General features: G+C 39.7%; 1 protein-coding gene and 1 pseudogene across 3 annotated transcripts in view; one reads left to right on the forward strand and one right to left on the reverse strand.

Annotated features, from left to right (window-relative positions):
- STK3 (serine/threonine kinase 3) overlaps positions 1 to 24,253 on the reverse strand; it is a 339,589-nt gene that overhangs the window by 283,503 nt on the left and 31,833 nt on the right. For 2 of the 3 annotated variants that reach the window (XM_017962187.3, XM_009213409.4), the window contains exons 2-3: positions 11,249 to 11,329; positions 3,812 to 3,940 (exon numbers count right to left, since the gene is read on the reverse strand). In XM_017962187.3, coding sequence (XP_017817676.1) covers positions 3,812 to 3,940; positions 11,249 to 11,329 — 210 coding nt within the window. Of the gene's footprint in view, positions 1 to 3,811; positions 3,941 to 4,196; positions 5,840 to 11,248; positions 11,330 to 24,253 lie in introns of those variants that run through there. The other variant, XM_017962188.3, reaches the window with a different exon arrangement.
- On the forward strand, positions 16,370 to 18,044 carry LOC108587111 (annotated as a pseudogene).

The following is a 24,253-nucleotide window of genomic DNA, read 5'->3' on the forward strand; positions in this document are numbered from 1 at the left end:
CCAAATTCACAAATAGCTGAATGTATTAATAGCTAAATTTCAGAAATGCATATCTCATTTTCCCTAACCAAAATTTCAGTGTATTATTTGGGAATTTTTCAATTCATACTGTTTTCTTCCAATCATTTTTATGCTAATTTCTTAAAAACACATTTACATTAATATTATTTATTGGTGGCTAAAATCTAAGTTTGTCCCTGTCATTTCCTAACTGTTTTTCTTTTTTTTTTTTTGAGAAAGAGTCTCACTCTGTCACCCAGGCTGGAGTTTAATAGTGCAATCTCGGCTCACTGCAACTTCCGCCTTCCAGGTTAAAGTGATTCTCCTGCCTCAGCCTTCCGAGTAGCTGGAATTACAGGCACCTGCCACCATGTCCAGCTGATTTCTGTATCTTTGTAGAAACGGAGTTCTGTCATGTTGGCCAGGCTGGTTTTGAACTCCTGACCTCAGATGATCCACCCATCTCGGCCTCCCAAAGTGCTGAGATTACAGGTATGAGCCACCATGCCCAGCCCTTATTTATTTTTTACTTGTCCTATCTTTTAGCATTTTAGGATCTTTTAGCCAACTGATTTTTGATCCTTCGCAACTTCATACTTACAATATGAAATTGACAGTGAAATCTAAAAGGCACAAACCATTATTCATCAATATTTGCTTCACCATTTATTTCATTCAACAAATATTTGAGAAGTACCTACTATGTGCAAGGCATTCTGCTATAAAGTGGTACAAAAGTTCTAGAATTCTATTCACATTTCCTTCCCACTGTATTCTTTACTTTTCTTTCGCTTTAAAAGCTTAAAGTGCATAGCAAGAATAAGTACCTGATTTCCTTAGGGTCCCCTCAAACTGTAATGCTCTTCCTCATACTCCTCATACATACCACATTCATTCATTCATTCATTCATCAAAAAATATATTGCTAGGCACTGAACAGGTGCTAATGAAGAAAAATATATGGTTCCTTTCCTTAAGGAATGACCAGAAGAATAAAGATAGTGATGACATTTCAGAAGGAAAATCTACAAGACTCAGTATCATCAGAAGCATCATAAAAAGGAATAAAGATGATTCTCAGACTTGCTAAAAGACTAAGTACATGATGATGCCTTTGACACACAGGAATTTGAAAGGCTTGTCTGGAATGTTTAAAACTGGTTTTAGAATGTTAAATGTGTAATTCCCTCTGAATAGTCTAGTTGAGTTGCCCAAACAGAAATTATTAAATAGAAGTACTCATTAGTATCTGAGTAACCATTATGTGGCAGGATGCAAGGACACTGAGTAAAATACAATCCCCGAATTCAAGGAACTTAAGACTTCGATGATATAGAATACAAGTAAACAGACACTTAAAAGAGAAACTCAGGGAACAGACTGGAGGTGTAAGCACCAGATGGAACATGAAGGACTGGAGACTCGATTTCTCGAGGCAATGCGGAGCCACAGGTTTTAAACAGAGAATGCTTGATTACATTTGCATTTTAGAAAAAAACACTCTAGCTTCAAGGAAGATAATGGGTTGGAGGAGGCAAAAATGAAAGACAAAGTGAACAATTAAGATGCTGTTGCAGAAATCTGAGCAAGATTTGACAGATTCCAAGACCTACAAAGATTAAGGGAAGAGATATGTAATAGTAATATTTGAGAACCTGACTTTCCCAGACAACACTCAAAGTACAATGCTAATTCCTGAACTATTTTTAACCATAATAACAGAATAATGCTAGCATCAGGCAAGTATAAAGCATACCTGATGGCCGAGCACTATGCTATCTCATCTCCTATTCTATATCAAATTGTGGGAACCACAGTTGAGGAATGTATCTTTTTTTTCTACAACCACTTGAATTTCACATGCTGTGGGAAATATATAACATAATTTAAATATGCAGCATACTCTAAAAAAAAGCAAAATTGAACAGATCCAAGCAGCAAAGTTCCTCTAGGATTACGCAATCACTTCATTAGCCAAGAAGCTTACAATCTATAGATCCTATGTATTGTCAGGAGAGAAAGCTTTCCATAAATCTCTAATTACAGGGCCCTGAATTGATAAGGGGAGACAACGTGTCCAGACTACCCTGTGTCACCAGCTCTAAGTCACAGATGAGACAATTCTTACAAATAAGATTGAAGCTGAAGGTTTCTGGGAAAGCCCCTTCCCTGCTTCTTCCTTTCTTCCTCCTGCCTGGAATGTAGACATAAAGCTGGGGCTATAGCAGCCCTGTCGTAGCCCTGAGATAATAAGCATGAGGACAAAGTATATGCTAAGGATGACAGAGTACAAGAAAAGAAGGCTGAGACCTGGTTGTTCCTTTGTTGCTGCTGTACCAGCAGACCTTTTGTTAAGGGAGAATAATAAATTCCTCTGTGGTTAAGTAACTTTAGGCTAAACATAGGCATAATTTATACACTCTGAATCCCTTATAGAATAAAGCCTAGGCCACTTAACATTGCATAAGACGCTCCTCACCATCAGCTCCATTTAACTATCCAACCTCATTTCATTCTGTTCTCTGTCCCATACTTTCCATTCCAATAATTCTAAGTCTTGTCAGATGAGCACACCCCAATGAGCTATTTTTACCTTTCTACCTGTCATTCCCTTGACTCTCCCTTATCACTCCATTTCTTCACCAAATTAACTCTTTGTCAGCATTCCAGATTTCCTGGCTCTACTGGCTGAGAAAGATGCCCTGCCTTCTTCTTTTCACATTACCCCATGCACCAGTCAGTACAATGAGTGTGCTATATTACAGTTATTTATTTATATATCTGTCTTCCCAATTACACTACTGATCCCTCAAAAAGAAAAAGGTATCTTAGTTCTTTTGGCATTCTTAGATCCTGGCACAGTACTGGGTCAACTGGGGATGCTTAGTGAATGTTTGCTGAATGAATTAGATTTACATAAAACATGATTTCTTAATTAGTAAAAGTGATTATACAATACATACTGCTAAATGACCCCTTTAACATCAAAAACTCATTCTCATCCATAAAGTTGTGCTAAAAATGTCCAGGCTGTAGTGCAGTGCTGCAATCATAGCTAACTGTGGCCCTGAACTCCTGGGCTCAAACAATCCTCCCACCTCAGTTTCCCAAGTAGCTAGGACTACAAGTCCAAGCCATCACACCTGGCTAATTTTTTCTCTTTTGGTAGACAAAGGGTCTCACTATGTTGCTCAGACTGGCTTTGAACTCCCAGGCTCCTTTACCCTCGATGCTCTGGCCTCCCTAAGGGTTGAGATTACAGGTGTGATCTACCACATCCAGTCTCATTTCTGCTTTTAAGCAGAAAAGCTGCAAAGAGCTGTAAGTCCTAAAGACATTTGACAAAGCCATCCTCATCTGCCTTAAAAGGATTAATCTCACTTACAGTGGGAAGTCAGAAATGAAAACCAGGCTGGGCGTGGTGGCTCACGTCTGTAATCCCAGCATTTGGAGGCCAAGGCAGGTGGATCATGTGAGGTCAGGAGTTCGAGACCAGACTGACCAACATGGATAAACCCATCTCTACTAAAAATACAAAATTAGCCGGCCGTGGTGACACATGACTGTAATCCCAGATACTCAGGGGACTGAAGCAGGAGAATCACTTGAACCCAGAAGGCGGGAGGTTGTAGTAAGCCGAGATCACACCATTGCACTCCAGTCGGGCCAACAAGAGCAAAACCCCGTCTCAAAAAAAAGAAAAGAAAAAGAAATGAAAACTAAACAGATGATCAAAGAATAAATTTTGTTATACGTTATCAGCAAAACTTGTCAAAACAAGGGTAAGCAAAGAAATAAAATCTCTTCATACCTATCACACTGCTGCATTATGGAAATTTCTTTGATTATTTCCTGAAGATCTGATTCAACAGGCACTTGTTTAATTGCGACAACTTGACCAGATTCCTTGTGTATTGCTTTAAATACACTTCCATAAGACCTAAAAGAAACCAAGACATTATTTTTTTCTTATAAAACATCGTAACTATAAGGTTAAAAGTCTATGAGTTTTCTGTGGATTGTCTTTTTTAGTTTAAAACACTATTTAAAAATTAAAAAATCAAAATAAACAAGTAACAATTTTAAAAGTTAATGAATTATATCTTAGCTTTATTGCTTCAACTACAGAGTTAAAATAATCAAGTTAATATATAATGAGTAGCTATTTTTCTTATGAATGAAAGAAACAGACTTACGTTTTGTCAACTCAAACAAATGCAGCATTAGGAAGACATAAATGGAAATTAAAAGAATGAAATGTACATTAAAAATAGCCAAAGTCTCAAATTAGGGGAAAAGGCTGATCTCAAGGAAAATGACCCCCGGAATATCAAAAAGTCACACGTCTGTTCAGAGTACCTGAACAGTTAAAACCCTCAGCTGGGGACCACATTAACATCAAAGTTAGAGAAGCAAGGAATCTGTAGCCATCTGCTTCTACCTGATTTAGAGATCCAAGGTGTCTTTTTTAAAAGTCCCTTTCACTACCTTTTCCTCAAGAGAAAAACTACACGCTCACAGGTAAATAAAATGAGGAATAGGGTCTAAGTCACTTGCCCAAAACCTGTCTCTGCTACAACTACTGAAACTTTGCCAACTGAATATTCACGTGTTTTAAAAAACAAAACCAAAGAAGGAAGAAGCCATTTGTATCTTAGTAAGAATTTAAAAACGAGGTTAAACACTACTATGTACTGAGTTCTTACTATAAACCAGGTCCTGTGCTAGGTGTTTTATATGCATTACGAAATTCAACCCTCACAACCATAAGGAAAAACACTATTATTGTCATTAAAAGATAAGAAACAGACTAGTAGGGCCAGAATTCAAACACATTCTGACTCCAAAAATCATGTTTTTCTCACCATATTTTTCTACAGAAGACAAGGAAAAGCAAGCCAATGGAAGACACTGAATGTTTCCTAATATTAGAAATCTATACAGAAGCCCTTCCATATTTATAATCTTTTAAAATAAGTGAAAAAGAGAGAAACAAGTGATAAAGCGACTACTTCAATAAAATATATTTTATCCTCTCCTGTGTTTCTTTGGGCTCTCTGAAGTAATTTAATTTGGTTTGGTACCCAAAGTCACAGTGGGCTGGGTGTGGGGGAATGTATGTGCGTGTATCTCCCCTTGAAAGCCGTATGTGTGTATGTTCCTTCAAAAGCTAACACAGAATTCAGTGCTAGATCATCTACTGTCAATTAGGCAACACCATCACTCCTTTCTAAGGACTCCTCAGCATTACAAAAGAGAAGCTGCAATCCCCATTTCCCAGAATCCCTTTCCCTGAACGGTTCCTCATTAAAAGTCTGCCAGTGGGAAGAACATGCATGTGTGAATGCAAAAAGGAGAAACCATTTTTTTCCAGATATAGTTGTAGCAGATGGACTGACAGATATGAAGTGCACAACGGCTTCCTGCTGAGCTTCCAACAGCCACCAGTGCTGCAGACTGAGGTAGCTGGTGGAAGTTTCTCAATACTGCAGGATTCCAGCAGATTCCCAGAGAGCTTTTGAGAAACACCCACTTCAGTGCTTCAGGCTGAGATCTTCAATGCTGACTTCGACCTTCAACCTTCGGCAACAGTTTTCATGAGCTTTGCATCCCTGGCCCCTCCACAATTCATTTGAGCTCCTAACTTTATTACTAAACTCTTTATATCTAGAGTACATAGAGTAGCTTCTCTTTCCTGACTATACCTTGATAGCAATATAGTTTATGGTAGAAGAAGCGGTTCCAAGGGAAAGAATCTTAAAGATGAGAACCTTGAATTAGTTCTTTCTTAGATGTTGATATGGTTTGGCTGTGTTCCCACCCAAATCTCGTCTTGTAGCTCCCATAATTCCCACGTGTTGTGGTAGGGACTCAGTGGGAGATCACTGAATCATGGGGACAGATCTTTCCCATGCTGTTCTCATGACAGTGAATGGGTCTCACGAGGAGATCTGATGGTTTTAAAAATGGGAGTTTGTCTGCACAAGCTCTCTCTTTGCCCACTGCCATCCGTGTACGTACGATGTGACCTGATCTTCCTTGCCTTCCGTCGTGATTGTGAGGTCTCCCTAGCCACGTGGAACTGTAAGTCGATTAAACTTCTTTCTTTCGTAAATTGCCCAGTCCCAGGTATGTCTTTACCAGACTAACACAGATATGTAGATAGTAATGATTTCAATACAAATAACAAATAGAACACTGATGGTCTATGGCATTCAGTGGCAAACAGTTACTTAAATTATCACCCTTAGTTGCCTGGAGTCTAAGCAAAGCTTTAAAAGACCAAGTAGCTATATCAATACAATGTATGGTGAAAATAAAGTATAAGGACTATAGAATGGGCTGCTGCCTTTGCCTGCACTGGAAAAGTTATAGAACAAACACAGCAAGCTAAAGGCTTAAATGTCCAGCTCAAGACTAAGAGAATCAGAAAACTTCTGAATTTCTTAATTCTTACAGAAACAGGGTTGAGATTTCTGAAAAACAAACTCTAGGTATAGTCTTACTGGAAGCTGAATTACATTGCAAGTTGAATTCACATCAGCACCAGGTCTGTTATGTTAAAGTTAAGGCATGTAACAGTAAAGAGAAGTACCTAGAGAACTTGGTATTAGGACATTTAGATAGATTCTCATTAATCTGAGTACCTTGAATCCCCAAATCCTATCAAGCCTCCCTTGCTACCAAAAGCAACTCTGCCCTCCTGTCTGAGAAAATTAACCTTACAATGCCTGAAGACTCCACCTCCTGAAGCAGTCACTTTTCAGGAGAATGGAGTGGTCCTCCAGACCACTCCACCACCACTTCTCATTGCTTCCAGACCCAAAGTTATACTCAACTCCCATAGATACCAGGGAGACAAGTATAAAATTTAACCCAAGCAGTTACTATTCACACTAAAAAAGTTGCAAGATTTTGCCAATTTTTATCAGAACCCTAAAAAATATATGTGAGAGCGAATTCTAAGATATCCAGAGAGGAAGAAATGTACTGATATGGATGAAAGACCAGAAATTCCAGACTCAGCGTGTTAGCTCAAACAGTTGGGGGTGTCCCTAACAGTTGCTCAGCCAGTTAACTGTAACCTGGACTCAACAGTGGCCCATATTAAGTGAGATGCTAAGTGAGCCTCAGTACACACCAAAGGAAGCATATCAAAGACTCAAGGAAATGGGATACTAGATGGATATATATTATATGTGCCATGCTCACAAACTCCCTAACTATGTTTTCAAAAAGCGTCCAGAGGATACCATCATCAATCAAAGCTCTATTAGTGCAGGGGAAAGATGACAAATATGCCAACAGTGAAACTGGCTCCTTAAGTTTAATAGATAACAGGATCCCAACACAAGAGAAGTGGCAACATCTATTCACCTGAGACAAGGTGGGAACAGTTACCATGAGTAACAAAGCAAGGCTGAATTACAGTTTTCTTTTATTGTACATCTGGGTATCAGTATTAAAGTTACACTAGCTTCATTTTTTTAAAAAAAAGCTATAATTAACTGTCCTTTAAACAGTGTATAAAACATAATTGGAACCTTTCTGGAGGGGAGGAGGTGAAATACACACAACATAAAATTCACTATTTTAAAGTGTACTATTCAATGGCATTTAGTGGGTTCACAGTGCTGTGTAAACGTTATCTGTATGTTCCAAAATATATAGAATCTGCTTTCTGTCTCTATAGATTTATCTATTCTAGATACTTCTATAAATGAAATCATACAATATGTGACCTTTTATATCTGGCTTCTTCCTTCACTTAGCATAATATTTTGTAGGTCCAACTACACTGTAACATGTACCAGTACTTCACTCCTTTTCATGGCTAAAAGGTCACTTGTACAGACATATCACATTTTGTTTATTCATCTGGGATAGTAGATGGACATTTGGGTTGTTTCCACATTTTGGCTATTGTAAATAATATGCTGTGAGTTGGTATCTTTATAATTAACAGTTATTTAATCATTTCTCTATCACTGGCTATATCTTCCTTCTTATTCTAAATCTGCTGTATTTTTGCTCTATTTTCTTTAGTCAACACTGTAAGAGGTTTAACTATTTTACTGATCTCTTCGAAAGCTTATGTATGTATAAACATATATGTATTTATCTTTTTTTTTTTTTTTTGAGACAGAGTCACGCTCTGTCACCCAGGCTGGAGTGCAGTGGCACAATCTTGACTCACTGCAACCTCCACCTCCTGGGTTCAAGCAATTCTCCTGTCTCAGCCTTCCAAGTAGCTGGGATTACAGGCATATGCCATCACGCTCAGCTAATTTTTGTATTTTTAGTAGAGATGGGGTTTCACCATATTGGTCAAGCTGGTCTCAAACTCCAGACCTCAAGTGATCCACCCACCTCGGCCTCCCAAAATGCTGGGATTACAGCACATAAGCCACTGCGCTGGGTTCATATTTTTCATTTTTAATTTTTTTTCTATCTCATTAATTTCAGCTTTTTCTTTAATTCAATCTTCAGTTTCTTTCAGTATGTTTCATAATTTTTCTAAGTTCTTTAAGCACTAAGTTTATTTTTTGCCTGTCTTCTTTAGTAATGAATGAATTTAGAACTAAAACTTTTCTCTTAATTAGTTTTACCGTATTCCATAGATACTGGCACAATGTGTTCTCCTTTTCAGTGTTTTGTAGATAATTTATAATATCCTCTTCAATCAACAAGTTACTTCAGATTATGTTTCCTAATTTCCAGTTGGTGTGGATTTTGTCATATTATAACTACTTATTTCTAATTTAGTGAGTATAATCAGTGATATGGTTTGCATATATGTCCTCTCCAAAACTCATTTTGAAATGTAATCCCCAATGTTGGAGGTGGAATCTGTTAGGAGACGTTTGGGTCATAGGGGCAGTTTCCTCATGGCTTGTTGGTGTCCTTGAGATGGTAAGTGAGTTCTCACAGGACGTGCTTGTTTAAAACGGTGTGACAGGCTGGGTGCAGTGGCTCACGCCTGTCATCCCAACACTGTGGAAGGCCGAGGTGGGCAGATCACCTGAGGTCAGGAGTTCGAGACCAGCCTGGCCAATATTGTGAAACCTCATCTCTACTGAAAATATGAAAATTAGCTGGGCGTGGTGGCAGGCGCCTATAATCCCAGCTACTCAGGAGGTTGAGGCAAGAGAATCCCTTGAACCCGGGAGGACATTGCAGTGAGCCAAGATCGTGCCATTGCACTCCAGGCTGGATGACAAGAGAGAAACTCTGTCTCAAAAAAATTTAAAAATAAAAAAAATAAAACTCTGGCACCTCCCCTGTCCTATCTTGCTCCTGCTCTTACCATGTGAGACATCTGCTCCCCCTCTGCCTTCTTCCATGACTATAACCTTCCAGAAGCCCTCACCAGAAGCAGATGCTGGCACCGTGCTTTTTGTAGTGTCTGCAGAACTGTGAGCCAATTAAGTTTTTCTTTATAAATTACCCAGTCTCAGGTATTTTTCTTGTAACAACACATGAATAGCTTAATACAATCAGAAAATGTGACCAGTAAAAATCTCTTATTTTTTAGAATTTGTAACTTTTCTTTTATCAATGGTCCTTGAACATACACCAAAAAAGCAGGTCCGCAAGAAATATATATGTATAGTTATATAGACATACAGGTACTTTATATATTTTTACTTTATATATATTTACATTTCTATAAAATCAAGTTTATTCATCATAATGTTAACTCCCTCTATGTCCTTTCTCTTTTTTCTATTATATCTGTCCAATTCTAAAAGAGATACACTGAAATCTCCCATACAATTATACTTTTATTAGATGCCTCTGACATCACTAATAGCTTTTCTGTCATAAATTTAGCTGCCATGTTGTCTGACATGTTTTGTTATAAATTGTCTTTCATATCGCTACCTAATATACCTCTTTATTTAGTTGAAATCTTTTAAACTTTAATGTATCTAATATAAAAATTGCTATTATTTTTTTGTTTTTTTATTTGTACATTCATCTCTTACATAATATTTTTTATAAGAAATATCCTTATAAGCTATGCACAGTGGCCCACATCTATAATCCTAACAATTTGGGAGGCCAAGGAAGGAGGATCACTTGAGGCCAGGAGTTGAAGACCAGCCTGGGTAACATAGCAAGATCCCATCTCTATTAATAATAAATAAATAGCCTTATATTTCCATTATTTGTTTTACTTGCATCTCCTATAAACAAAATATAGGTAGGTTTCACATGTTCATTTACTCTAACAGTTTGTCTTTTAATGGGAGAATTAACATTTACTGAAAAATACACTTGATTTTATTCCTTCCATCATGTTTAGCTTATTTTTTTTTTTTCTTTTTTTTGAGATGGAGCTTCGCTTGTGTTGCCCAGGCTGGAGTGCAATGACGTGATCTCAGCTCACCGCAACCTTTACCTTCCAGGTTCAAGTGATTCTCCTGCCTCAGCTTCCCGAGTAGCTAGGATTACAGGCGCCTGCTACCACGCCCAGCTAATTTTGTATTTTTAGTAGAGATGGGGTTTTTCCATGTTGGTCAGGCTGGTCTCAAACTCCTGACCTCAAGTGATCCACCCATTTCAGCCTCCCAAAGTGCTGGGATTACAGGTGTGAGCCACTGTGCCTGGCCTAGCTTATTATTTTACCTTTTTATTTTCTCTATTTCCTTGTCCTTGTTCTTGCTGATCTATAAGCTTCTTTTAATTCTGTTTTGTACCTTTATTATTTTAAAAATTCTCCTATACTTTGCCATTCCATTAAACGCTCCCTACCTTTCTCTCTGCTCGAACCGAGACATGTTTCTCTACTATTATTTTGAAACCATGTCAACTATTCTTCTGCCTATACAAACTGTTTTCCTCACTAAGATATTCTTGTAATATCAACTACTTACCTTTTCCAAAATAAAATGAGCCCCAAGATCTAAAAGGATGGCCTTATGTTCGTTTGCCTAACAAAGTCAAAACCTTCAAGCATATTAATAAGAATGCCATAAGGGATGAACTAACAAATCTCTTGAAAATCATTTCACAGCACATTTCCTGCTTTTTGCTTATATATATGGCCTACTTTCTCTGAAAAAACACTATTACCAGATTTAGCACAAACTAATCTTTAAAATTCAGTATCACCTGCCAAATTTAATTACTACTAAATACTATTCAATTCATACAAATATATTCTAGTTGAAAGATTAATATCATACAATATTTTTTAAATTGTTCTGAAATTATTTAGACGCTTTCATATTTTTGTACTTACCCTTCTCCAAGCTTCTCTAATACATCAAAAACTTCTTCAGGCTGTTTAGTCAAACTGTCTTCACTCAGCTTTTTTAGTTTACTGATTTAAAAAAGAAAGAAGAAAGAAAATATTTTCTTTAAAGACCTTTTACAAAATTTTTAATTTTTAAAATTTTACAAAGTTTTTAATTTTATTTTAATATATTCAGAAGACTATAACAATATAAAAACATATATAGTAAACTCTCTCCTTTCAAGCCCTGTTCCTCATGTGCCCAGCAACACCTCCAAAAATAATCACTTTTATTAGTTTTTTGTGAAACCTTTATGCAAATATGAATACATATTCTTAATTCCTCCCCTTTGAATATATAAGAAGCACATACACACCCTTCTTTATAAATATTGTTATGCTGTCTACTGTTTCCACTTGACAAAACTATGTTAGAGAGCTTTCCATACAGGTTAACCATCCATAATCCAAAAATCTGAAATCCAAAATGCTCCAAGATCTGAAATTTTTGGAGCACCAACATGATACTGACAATGGAAAATTCCACACCTGCCCTCATGTAATGAGTCACAGTCAAACTGTAAGCACATAACACAATTTAAGGAAAAAAGATCCTCCTCAGCCCGCTTCGGCTCCGACATATCTTTTCCATGCATGCACAGATTCTCCCACCCAAGCACATCCAAAGAAGGGTAATAAAATGGCACAGGTACAGGCCAGATGCACCAATGATAGGTTCCCCACGATGCCCCACATGGAGCCAAGACTGCATTACTCACTGTGGGTTTTTTTCCTTATTCTCTGCTTTGTGGCACAAAGACAATGTTGAAAATCTGAGTAAGTGACAGAAAAACAGGAAGCATTTATGCTTATCTCTAGCACAAAAAGTCAAGCTGCTGGATAAACTGGACAACAGTGTGGGAAATGTCTTACAAAAGAGCATGGTGTTGGAATGACCACCATAGACAACCTGAAGAAACAGAAGGATAAATTGTTGAAGTTCTACGCTGAAGTGTCAATGAACAGAAGTTAATGAAAAATTTTTTTTAACTGCAGAAAACCAAAATGAAGATCTCAAATGTATACTGAAAGAGTAAATCTGTCAGCATGGCAGAGAAACATACTACTTAATGGTATGGTGCTCATGAAACAAGCAAAGATATATCACGATGAACTGAAAATTGAAGGGAACTGTGAATATTCAACAGGCTGATTACAGAAATTTAAGAAAAGACACAACATTAAATTTTTAAAGATTTCTGGTGATGAAGCAACTGCTGATCATGAAAAAGCAGAAAAATTCATTGACAAGTTTGCCAAGGCCATCACTGATGAAAATCTGACACCAGAACAAGTCTATAATGCTAATGAAACATCACAGTTTGGTGTTAGTTCCCCAGAAAGACTCTGACTACAGCCCCTACCGGATAAGAATGCCATGGACAGAGTAACTGTGCTGGGAGGTGCTAACACAGAAGGCACACTAAGTGTAAACCTGCTGTGTGGGAAAGACTGGGTTCATTACTAGACTAACAAAAAGGCATGGGTCACCACGGACATCTTTTCTGATTGGTTTCACAAACATTTTGTAGCAGTGGTTCGCGTTTGCTGCAGGGAAGCTGGACTGGATGATGACTACAAGATTTTGTTACTCCTTGACAACTCTTCTGCTCATCCTCCCACTGAAAAATCTCATTAAAAATAATGTTTATTCCATGTACTTTCCCCCAAATGTGACTTCATTAATTCAGCAAGTGAGTAGGGTATCCTCAGATCAATAAAGAATAAATATAAAAACACTTTCTTGAACAGCCTACCTGCAGCAGTAAACAGACATATGAGCGTGTAAGATTTTCAAAAGCAGTTTAGCATTTAGAATATTGTATATGCTATTGTCAATGACTGGAACACAGTATCTAAAGACACAGTTGTACATACCTGACACAATCTCTAGCTTGCAACTATGTTCAGTAATGATGATGAACAAGGCAGTGACTTTGAAGGATTCTGTATGTCAAGATAAAAAAAAAAAAAAAAATAGGCCAGGTGCGGTGGCTCATGACTGTAATCCCAGCACTTTGGGAGGCCAAGACTGGTGGATCACCAGGAGATCGAGACCATCCTGGCTAAAATGGTGAAACCCCATCTCTCCTAAAAATACAAAAAATAAGCCGGGCGTGGTGGTGGGCGCCTGTAGTGCCAGCTACTTGGGAGGCTGAGGCAGGAGAATGGCGTGAACCCGGGAGACGGAGCCTGCAGTGAGCCAAGATTGCGCCTCTGCACTCCAGCCTGGGCAACACAGCAAGACTCCGTCTCAAAAAAATAAATTAATTAAAAATTTTAAAAACAATAATAAATAAAAATAAAAAGATGTTTGACTTTCTTACATATGCAAAAAAAAAATACCTTCAGAGTCTCTCAGTAAGTTGGAAGAAATGGATATCAAATAAGTTTTTAACATTGATAGTGAGTCTACAGTTGCTCATTCATTGACCAATGGTAAAATAGCAGAAATGGGCGGGGCGCGGTGGCTCATGCCTGTATTCCAGCACTTTGGGAGGCCAAGGGAGGCGTATCGCTTGAGCTCAGGAGTTCGAGACCAGCCTGGGCAAACAGCGAAACCCTGTCTCTATTAAGAAATACCAAACGTTTGGTGGGCATGGTGGCACATGCCTGTGGTCCCAGCTACTTGGGAGACTGAGCCTGGGAGGTGGAGGTTGCAGTGAGCTGAGATCACGCCATGGCACTACAGCCCGGGTGGCAGAGTTAGACCCTATCTCAAAAAAAGAAAAAAGAAATAGCAGAAATGGTTCTGAATCAAGGTTATGGTAGTAGTAGTAGTAACAATGAAGATGTTAACATTGCAGAAAAAGTGCCAGAAGATGACATGGTGTGATGGGGTTATTTTAGGACTAAAGTAGAATGCATTCTTAACAGAACAAGAAATCACGTCAGTTTATAACATCAAAGAGAGACGACTTTTTTTTTTTTTGAGACGGAGTCTCGCTCTGCCGCCCAGGCTGGAGTACAGTGGCCAGATCTCAGCTCACTGCAAGCTCCGCCTCCCGGGTTCACGCCATTCTCCTGCCTCAGCCTCCCGGGTACCTGGGACTACAGGCGCCTGCCACCTCGCCCGGCTAGTTTTTTTGTATTTTTAGTAGAGACGGGGTTTCACCATGTTAGCCAGGATGGTCTCGATCTCCTGACCTCGTGATCTGCCCATCTTGGCCTCCCAAAGTGCTGGGATTACAGGCTTGAGCCACCGCGCCCGGCAAAGAGAGACTTCTAAGACAAAAGCCATTGTTAATGAGGCAGACGATTCTAGAGGAAACATTTTAAAAAGCCATCCAGCAGAATGTTTCCTTATCCCTAGCGGACCTATTTCCTGGTCCCTCAGCTGCTTCTGATGTTTCTTCTCACCTTAAAAAACAAAACAAAACAAAACAAAACAAAAACGCACACAGTGTATAGTAGTAACCTTTCAATCAAAAATCAGCACCATAGGTGAAAACTAAAAGCCTGCCGTTGTTTGTTGTTCCTGCTGTTTAAAAGCTGATACAGGTATTCTGGTAATGCTACTGTGCTGCTTAATTACCCTGATCATATTTATTTTCCACTGTATTAATGTTATGCCACGTTTTTTACAGGTAAGTACTTATGCATGAGCAAGTATAAGAAAATGATTGCTTATCAGTAGCATGTAAATTCAGAGTCAGAAATGATGGTGATGCCAAACAACCCCACAGACTGTCCACATGGGTGGCTGAGATAGTGACACCTTTGCTTCCTGATGGTTCAATGTATGCAAACTTTGTTTCATGCAGAAAATTACTTAAAATATTGTGTAACATTACCCACAGGCTATGTGTATAATGCAGATACAAAACAAATTTCATGTTTGGCCTTGGGTCCCAGCCCCAAGATATCTCATCATGTATATGCAAATACTTCAAAATACAAAAAAAAAAAAAAAAATTCAGATATCTGAAACACTTCTGGTCCCAAGCATCTCAGATAAGAGATTCTAAACCTGTATAAAGCATCACTGTTCTTTTTTACAGCTGCATTCTATTCAATTACAGAGACACAGCACATCTTACTTGCCCAGTCTTTTGCTTACGGACATCCAGGTTCTCTTTTGATACGATAAACAATGCTGCGATGAGTAACCTTATGTATAAGTCAATTAATACATGTGCTAGAATATATGTGGAATAAATTCCCAGAAATGAAACTGAGAATACAGACACATTCATACACACATCAATATAAAAGTAGATATACTGACAAGTATATAATCACATAACATAATTTTAATAATGTGGTATAACATAAGATCACTATTATAATAACTATATGGTAATTATTAAAATTATTGATTACATTATGGTACATTTTACCTATTATACTTGTATGTTCTATAAATATATATACACATATACTGATTTCAGCAAGTTGTCCTTCATAGAGTTTGTACCAATTTATTCTCCAACAAGCAATATATTAGAGCCCTTCTTTCCCACAGTTTCACCAATAGGGTATTTAATGAAATTATTTGGATTTTAGCCAATCTGTGATGAAAACTTATTAGCTCAGTGTAGACTTAACTTGTATTATTATGAGTGAAGTTGACCATCTTTTCAATATGATTAAGAAACTAAAATCACCTACTTGTTCTTTAATCATTTTTCCACTGGGTTTTCAGTCCTTTTCTTATCTGTATACAAAGGAAACTAGCCCTTTTTTTGAGATTAAAAACATTTTCATTTTCATTTTGACTTCACTTATTTTTAATTGTGCCATCTATACAAAAAATGTCATTAATTTGTTTTTGCAAATGAGTGGATTGTAATGCCATTTACTAAGGTAGGAAACACAGGAAAAAAAAACAGTCTGGAGGGGAATAAGATGGGCTCAATTCTAGTCATCTAAAAGTAGATTTCCAGTAAGCAACTGGATTTACAAATCTCAGGAGAGATTTGAACTAGAAATATAATTCTTGGTGTCATCAGCACATAGCTTAAAGCCTTCAGAAGAGACAAAATCATCAAGAAAATGTCTAAGAAAAAATAAGAGTCAAACACAAAACACATATCAAGGAAACACCAATATTTAAGAAATGAGGTCATGAAGCACAAGAGGGTAATATTTGGCTACATCAAAAGCTACCAAAAGTTCAAGCAGCTTCGAAGTTTAAGTATCCATTGTAGAACTTCCACTTCTAGCCACCAGGTGTGACAGGAAGCAGAATTATCTGTCAGCTGTAAATAGCTAAAAAACTCAACAAAATGTAAGAAACTATTTTCAGATGCTGGCTATCAGGTATTCCAGAACTGGATATAGTGAGGTCCCCAAGAGAAGGAGAAGAAATAAGATGAGCCCTGCCATCACCCAGGCTTTAGATCTAGAGACTATGTCAGACTGTAGCACAGGAAAAGAAGAACTCAAACAGAACCAAGCAATTTTGCTGAGTTGAAGAAATAGAGCTTAGAGTTTGGTGAGGAATCAAGGCAAATAGAACTTCCATTACAGAGTATCAGGAGAAGGGAGCTATGCAGAGAAAAGGTTCAGCAATCTATCTAGAGGTTTCCATGAAATGCCAGTCTGTGCAAGCTTACAAAACACTCCTCAAAGCCCAGCAAAACCAGTTTCTAAAGGGGAAAAAAACGATCAGGGAGCAATAAAAAGCAAAATTCCCAGACGTATCACAAGGCAGGGAATCTTTCCTACTCCATGAATATAAAGGTCACTCAGAAAAGAACTCAGAAAAGCATTATTTTAGAAAGGAGATTATATTACCAAAAGATAAAGGATATTCCAGATTCTCCCTAGAGTAGCTTAAAAACTAACCTCAAAAGCCTCAAGCCAAACCACAAGACAACTTACTTAACTGCCTACCAGAACGAGTCCGTAACTTAAGCAAAACAAAATTCGACATTCACAAACAAAATTAACAATGTCAAAAAAATCAATCAAAAATTATTAAACCTATGAGTAATCAGGAACTATAACTCATAAAGAGAAAAATTAGTCAATAAAACAGACCCAGAAACAACAGAGGCGGTGAAATTGATAAATATCTTATAAAAAGCTCTTATGAATATACTTTCACATACTCACAGATGTTAAAGGAAATGGAAGATGAGGGAAAGATAAACGGAAATTTAAGAGATAAAAAATAAAATATTTGCTTTTGTTGCTGCAGCAGAAGCTGTGAGTATGTTCAAGGCTTCAGAAGAGGCTTACCTCTAGCATCCTCTGCTGTGGCAAAAAGATCTGGCTGGACACCAAGGAGACCAATGAAATCTGCCATGCCAACTCCTGTCAGCACATCCAGAAGCTGATCAAAGGTGGGCTGATTGTCCGTTAAGTCGGTGACTGTCCGTTCCTGGGCTCACTGCCAGAAAAGCACCTTGGCCTGCCAGAAGGGCAGGTATATGGACACAGGTAAGCAAAAAGGGTACAGCCAATGCTCAAATGCCAGAGAAGATAACTTGGGTGAGGAGAACAGGAATTCTGCGTCAGCTGCTCAAAGATACTGTGAATCTAAAAAGACTGACTGCCACACGTATCACAGCCTGTACCTGAAGGTAAAAGGGAGTGTGTTCAAAAACAGGCCGATTCTCATGGAACACATCTGCCTGCTGAAGGCACACAGCCCCACAAGATGCTCCTGGCTGACCAGGCAGAGGCCTGCTGGTCTAAGATCAAGGAAGCATGCAAGTACCACGAACAGCGCCTCCAGGCAAAGAGGGAAGAGCATATCAAGACTTTGTCCAAGGAGCAAGAGACCAGGAAATAAAGCTTCCCCTTTCTTGTCTGTACATAGTGGTCTTGGTGATTATACAGATCAATCATTAAAATAAAACACATCTTTATCTACAAAAAATATATATATATCTGAAACAAAATTTGTGTTGAATAAGATTAAAATGAGATTAGACAGTGCAGCACAAAACATGAATCATTTGAAAAGGAAAAAATGTTATTTAAATAAAGGAAGAAACAAAAAGCCTGAGTCCCACATGAAAAATAAACAAACGGGATGGGAAGTAATGAAAGAAAAGTAAGGCAAGGAAGGAGGGAAATAAGGAGAAACATTTTCCAAATTTTATGTAAACCATAAACCCACACAGATGCATCAAATTCAACAAATTTGAAAAGATAAAACACAAAGAGAGAGAGAGAAGGTGAGAAAGAGAGCCAAGATATATTATGATCAAATTGCTGAACATCAGCAATTTGTATAGGTATAAATTTTGTATAGAGAAAAAATACTAAAAGTATTCACAGGAAAGACATATAGGCATATCTCAGAGATACTGCAGGTTCGGTTTCAGACCACATCAATAAAGCAAATACCACAATAAAGCAAAAAACACAAAAATGTTTGTTTTCCCAGGACATATAAATGTTTACACTATACTGTAGTCTATTACGTATATAATAGCATTATGTCTGAAAAAATATATATATACCTCAATATAAAAATAATGTTTGAGGTGAAGGATACCCACTATTCCCTGATGATTGTTATGCCTTATATGCCTGTATCAAAATATCTCATGTACCCAATATATACACCTACTATGTACCCATAAAAATCAAAAGTAAAAAAGATTTTAAACACTTTATTGCTAAAAATGCCAATGATCATCTGAATCTACAACAAGTCAAAATCTTTTTGCTGGTGGAGAGTCTTGCCTCTATGTTAATAACTTCTTCCTGATCAGTGTGGTGGTAGCAAAATGTTGGGGTAGCTGTGGAAATTTCTTAAAATAAGACAACAACGAAGTTTGCCACATCAATTAATTATTCCTTCCCAAAAGATTTCTCTATAGCATGTGATGCTGTTTGATGCATCTTACCCACAAGCAGAACTTTCAAAATTGGAGTCAATCCTCTCAAACCCTGCCACTGCTTTCTCAATTAAGATTATATTCTAAATCCTTTTTTATTTCCAAGACAGCAGATTAGAGGCTTTTAGGGGGCCTTATTCTCTCGGAAATAGCAAGATAGTGTACAAAGGTCAACTCTGAGAGCTTTAATTCACAAAGGAAAACAGGAATCCACTGGAATCGTGATGGACACCCGAGATCCAAGGAAGACACACAAACACAAACAGCCCCTATGATGGCATCCAATTGATAAAAGTGAGGGAAGCCCAAGTATGCAAGACAGTCAGAAAGCCTCCCTCTGTGACTCACTTTTCCACTGGGGATCTGAGCAACCCAGGTCAAGAAAGAGCACTTTGTTTCTTCCAATACCTGGATCTAACTTGGGGACAGGCTGGTTTGGAGATGCTGTGAGGGACAGACACTGGGAAAAGCTACTGGCATTTCCCAGACCCAGGACGGAGAACAGAACACCATTTTAAATGTGGGTGCATACAAGTCAACCATTCTTTGGCAACCCAGCAGCATGGCCACATAGGCATCTGGCTCTGGAGCAGGACAGGGGTCTTCACAGCCACACTGTAGTTAGTGCCTCAGCACTAGGTGCCAGGATTGTGCTCTCCTCCACTGCAGGTCTAGGATGAGAGGAGAGCTGCTACGGCTGTAGTTTCTCCTGGACAGCCAGATTTGGAGCCAGATCCAGGTTGGCAACCTGGAACTGGTCTGCATGTGTCATGGCTGGTTGAAACAGCCTGTTCCTCTGAGAATGTGGTGCAGCAGGGCCCTCTCTGCTCTACTCCCTGGCAAAAATCCAGGCATTTGGAGCAACTGTTTGCCTGGACAAGCAGGCTGAACCACCTCACCCTTCATGGATATAGATCATGGCACAGGGGAGGCCTCTCTGCTCCACATGTAGGCAGATCTAGAGGTATTCAGAGCACCCCCCCCCCCAACTACATCCACAGTCTGAGCTGCCTTACCCTTCCTGTGCATAGATTGTGTACAGTGGGGCCCTCTCCACTCCACATGGAAACAGATACCCAGGTATCTGATGCACCTGCTCACACGGACTAGCAGATTGAGTTGCCCCACTTTTCCTGTACAGAGATTCTGTGCCGAGGGGCCCTCTCTGCTCCAGGCCCAGGCAAATCTCCAGGCATTCAGAGCATCTGCTCACCTGAATCGGCAGCCTGATCTGCCTCACCCTTCCTATGCAGAGATCCTAGTGTAGGGAGGCCCTCTCTGCTTCACACTCAGACAGATCTCCCAGGCATTCAGAGCACCCACTCACCTGGATCAGCAGCCTGAACTGCTCCATCCTTCTGTATATAGATTATGGTGCAACAGGGCCCTTCCACACCATCGCCCAAAAAGATCTTCAGATATTCAAAGTACCTATTTGCCCAAACTGCCATCTTGGGCCATGCCACTCTTCCTATGAAGAGATCTGGGTACAGGGAGGCCCTCCCTGCTTCATGCCCAGGCATATCTCCAGGCATTCAGAGCACCTGCTTGCCTGGTTCAGCAGCTTAGATCACCCCAACCCTCCTCCACAGACATCTTAGTGGTGGTGGGGTTGGGGGGACCCTCTCCACTTCATGCCCAGGCAGATGTCCAGTCATCTGGAGCACCTACTCTTCAGGATTAGGAGTTTAAGCTGCCGCCCATCCCTGTGTAGAGAACTTAGGTCCAAGGAGGTCTCCCAGCGCCACACCCAGGTATACCTCTGGGTGCTTGGTGACTACCCACTGGATTCTCCCTATGCACTGACGCTTGTGCTTGCCATTGGAGGACCTGGCGGTGAAAGTGCCCAGTCCAGCCCTACATATCTTGCCCTCTGCCCCCTCAGGGCTGAGCAGGAAACTCAGACCACTATACAATCCACAAATCAGCCCACTGCCTGAGGCAACGGAGAGCTGCTCCCAGTAAACAAGGATCAAATATATACCCAGTCACACTGGCAACACCTGGCTCTTACCCATAAGGGCCTTCTACTGGTTTATAGGACAAACTACACAGCCCAATATAAAACCTGCCAACTGAAGTGCATAGGACTATAAAAACAAAGCCAAAAGACTCTACACAGCATTATTTCCACTTACACCCCCTAAGGAAAAGGGGAAAGGGAAAGAAGAAAAAACATTATACGAAAGAAAAAATCCTACCAGTACGAAAATAATCACACAAATTAGCAGTGCCAGTGTCTCCAGATGGGCAGAAACCAGTGCAAGAATACTGGCACCATGAAAAATCTGAATGTAGTGCCACCACAAAAGGATCACACTAGCTCTCCAGCAACGGTCCTCAACCAAAAAGGACACTCAGAAATGACAAAGAACTCAAAGCATGGGTTGCAAGGAAGCTCAAAGGCATCCAAGACAAGACTGAAAATCAATACTAACACACTTCAAAGGAAATCCAGCAATAAAAGAAAAGGTAAAGATCTTTAAAAGAAATCAATCAGAGCTTCTGGGACTGAAAAAGGTTTACTTAAGAAATTTCAAAATATAACTGAAAGCTTTATCAATAGACTGGACCAAGCAAAAGAAAGAATTTCAGGCCAGGCATGGTGGCTCATGCCTATAATCCCAACACTTGAGGAGGCTGAGGCAGGAAGATCATTTGAGCCAAGGAACTTGAGACCATCCTGGAAAACATAAAGAGACCATGTTTTTACAAAGAAATTTAAAAATTAGCTGGGTATGGTGGCTCGCACCTATAGTTCTAGCTACCTGGGAGGCTGGGGTGAAAGGATCACCTGAGCCTGGGAGTCCAAGGCTACAGTGAGCCGTGATCATATCACTGCAAAACAGACAAACAAAAGGAAAAAAGAAGAAAGGGATGAAGGTTGATCTTTTGAACTAACCCAGTCACACAAAAATAGAGGAAAATGAACTTTTAAAATTGAACAAAGTCTTTAAGAAACACAGGATTATGTAAAGCGATGAAACCTATAAATTACTAGCATTCATGATACAGAAGGAGAAAAAGCAAACAACCTGGAAAATATATTTGAGGAACTAACTCAAAAAAATTTCCCTAATCTTGCTAGAGTGATAGACATCCAGATACAACAAATCCAGACCACACCTGTGAGATAATATACAAATCCAGACAACACTTGGGAGATAACAAACAAAATGAATATCACCAAGGCATATACTCACCAGGCCGTCCAAGGTCAATGTTAAAAGAAAAAAAAAAAATCTTAAAGCTAAAGAAAAAGGTCAGGTTACATACAAAGGAAACCCCATCGGGCTACCAGTGTGCTTCTCAGTAGAAATTTTACAAGCTAGGAGAAACTAGGGGGATTATTTTCAGCATGCTTTTTTCTTTTTTGAGATGAAGTCTTGCTCTGTCACCCAGGCTGGAGTGCAGTGATGTGATCTCGGCTCACTGAACCTCTGCCTCTTGGGTTCAAGCGATTCTCGTGCCTCAGACTCCCAAGTGACTAAGATTTCAGGTACGTGGCACCATGCCCAGCCAAATTTTATATTTTTAGTAGAGACAGGGTTTCACCATTTTGGCCAGGCTGGTCTCAAACTCCTGACCTCAAGCAATCTGCCAGCCTTGGCCTCCAAAATGGTGCTGGGATTACAGGTGTAAGCCACTGCACCCAGCCAATTTTCAGCATTCTAAAAGAAAAGAAATTCCAACCAAGAATTTCATATCCCCCCCACAAATTAAGCTTCAAAAGCAGAAGAAAAATAACATGTTTTCCAAACAAGCAAGCACTAAGAGAATTCATTACCGCTAGACCCAACATTACAAGAGATCCTTAAGGGAGTTCTAAACATGGAAACAAAAGAATGATACCTGCTACCACAAAAACACACTTAAGTACATAGCCCACAGAGCCTATAAAGAAACTATACAATACAGTCTACAAAACAACCAGTTAACGACTTCATGATAGGATCAAATCCTCACATTTCTTTTTTTTTTGAGACAGAGTTTTGCTCTTGTTGTCCAGGCTGGAGTGCAATGGCACGATCTTGGCTCACCGCAACCTCCACCTCCTGGGTTCAAGCGATTCTCCTGCCTCAGCCTCCTGAGTGACTGATCTCACAGGCATGTGCCATCACATCCAGCTAATTTTGTATTTTTAGTAGAGATGGGGTTTCTCCACGTTGGTCAGGCTGTTCTCGAACTCCCGACCTCAGGTAATCTGCCCACCTCAACCTCCCAAAGTGCTGGGATTACAGGCATGAGCCACTGCGCCTGGCCAAAACCTCACATTTCAATGTTAACCTTGAATGTAAATGGTCTAAACGTTCCACATTAAAGGTAGAGTGGCAAGTTGGATTAAAAAACAAGACCAGATAGCCGGGCGCGGTGGCTCACGCCTGTAATCCCAGCACTTTGGGAGGCCGAGGCGGGCGGATCATAAGGTCAGGAGATCGAGACCACGGTGAAACCCCGTCTCTACTAAAAATAAAAAAATTAGCCGGGCGCAGTGGCGGGCGCCTGTAGTCCCAGCTACTCAGGAGGCTGAGGCAGGAGAATGGCGTGAACCCGGGAGGCGGAGCTTGCAGTGAGCCAAGATCGCGCCACTGCACTCCAGCCCGGTCGACAGAGCGAGACTCTGTCTCAAAAAAAAAAAAAAAAAAACACCAGACCAGATATCATGGCAGACAGGAGGCAGGACTAGATTGCACCTCCCACTCAGAGCAGTGTGTAGAGGCTCACATCTTGAACTTTTGCTCCAGAATGACTGCAGGAATACATTAGGAAAGCCAAGAAAACCCAGAGACCCTCTGAAGGAAGTGGACTGCTCCTGCAGGACCTGGCAGACATCCCAAATATTTTGAGTGCCCAAGCTGTGGAAGTGGGAAAGGGAGATTGTCCGCCCCCGAACACATACCCCCAACTGGGGAACGTGAAGGTCTAGATTATGGGAGAAGATTCAGACGTTACCTGGAGCTGAGACAATTTAAAGAGCCAAGAGAAATATGGGCCAGGTGCGGCGGCTCACGCCTGTAATCCCAGCACTTGAGAGGCCAAGGCGGGCGGATCACGAGGTCAGGAGATCGAGATCATCCTGGCCAACATGGTGAAACCCCATCTCTACTAAAAATACAAAAATTAGCTTGGCGTGGTGGTGCGCACCTGTAGT

This window comes from Papio anubis, chromosome 8 (assembly GCF_008728515.1).
Source record: "Papio anubis isolate 15944 chromosome 8, Panubis1.0, whole genome shotgun sequence".
In the NCBI taxonomy this organism is placed as follows: domain Eukaryota; kingdom Metazoa; phylum Chordata; class Mammalia; order Primates; family Cercopithecidae; genus Papio; species Papio anubis.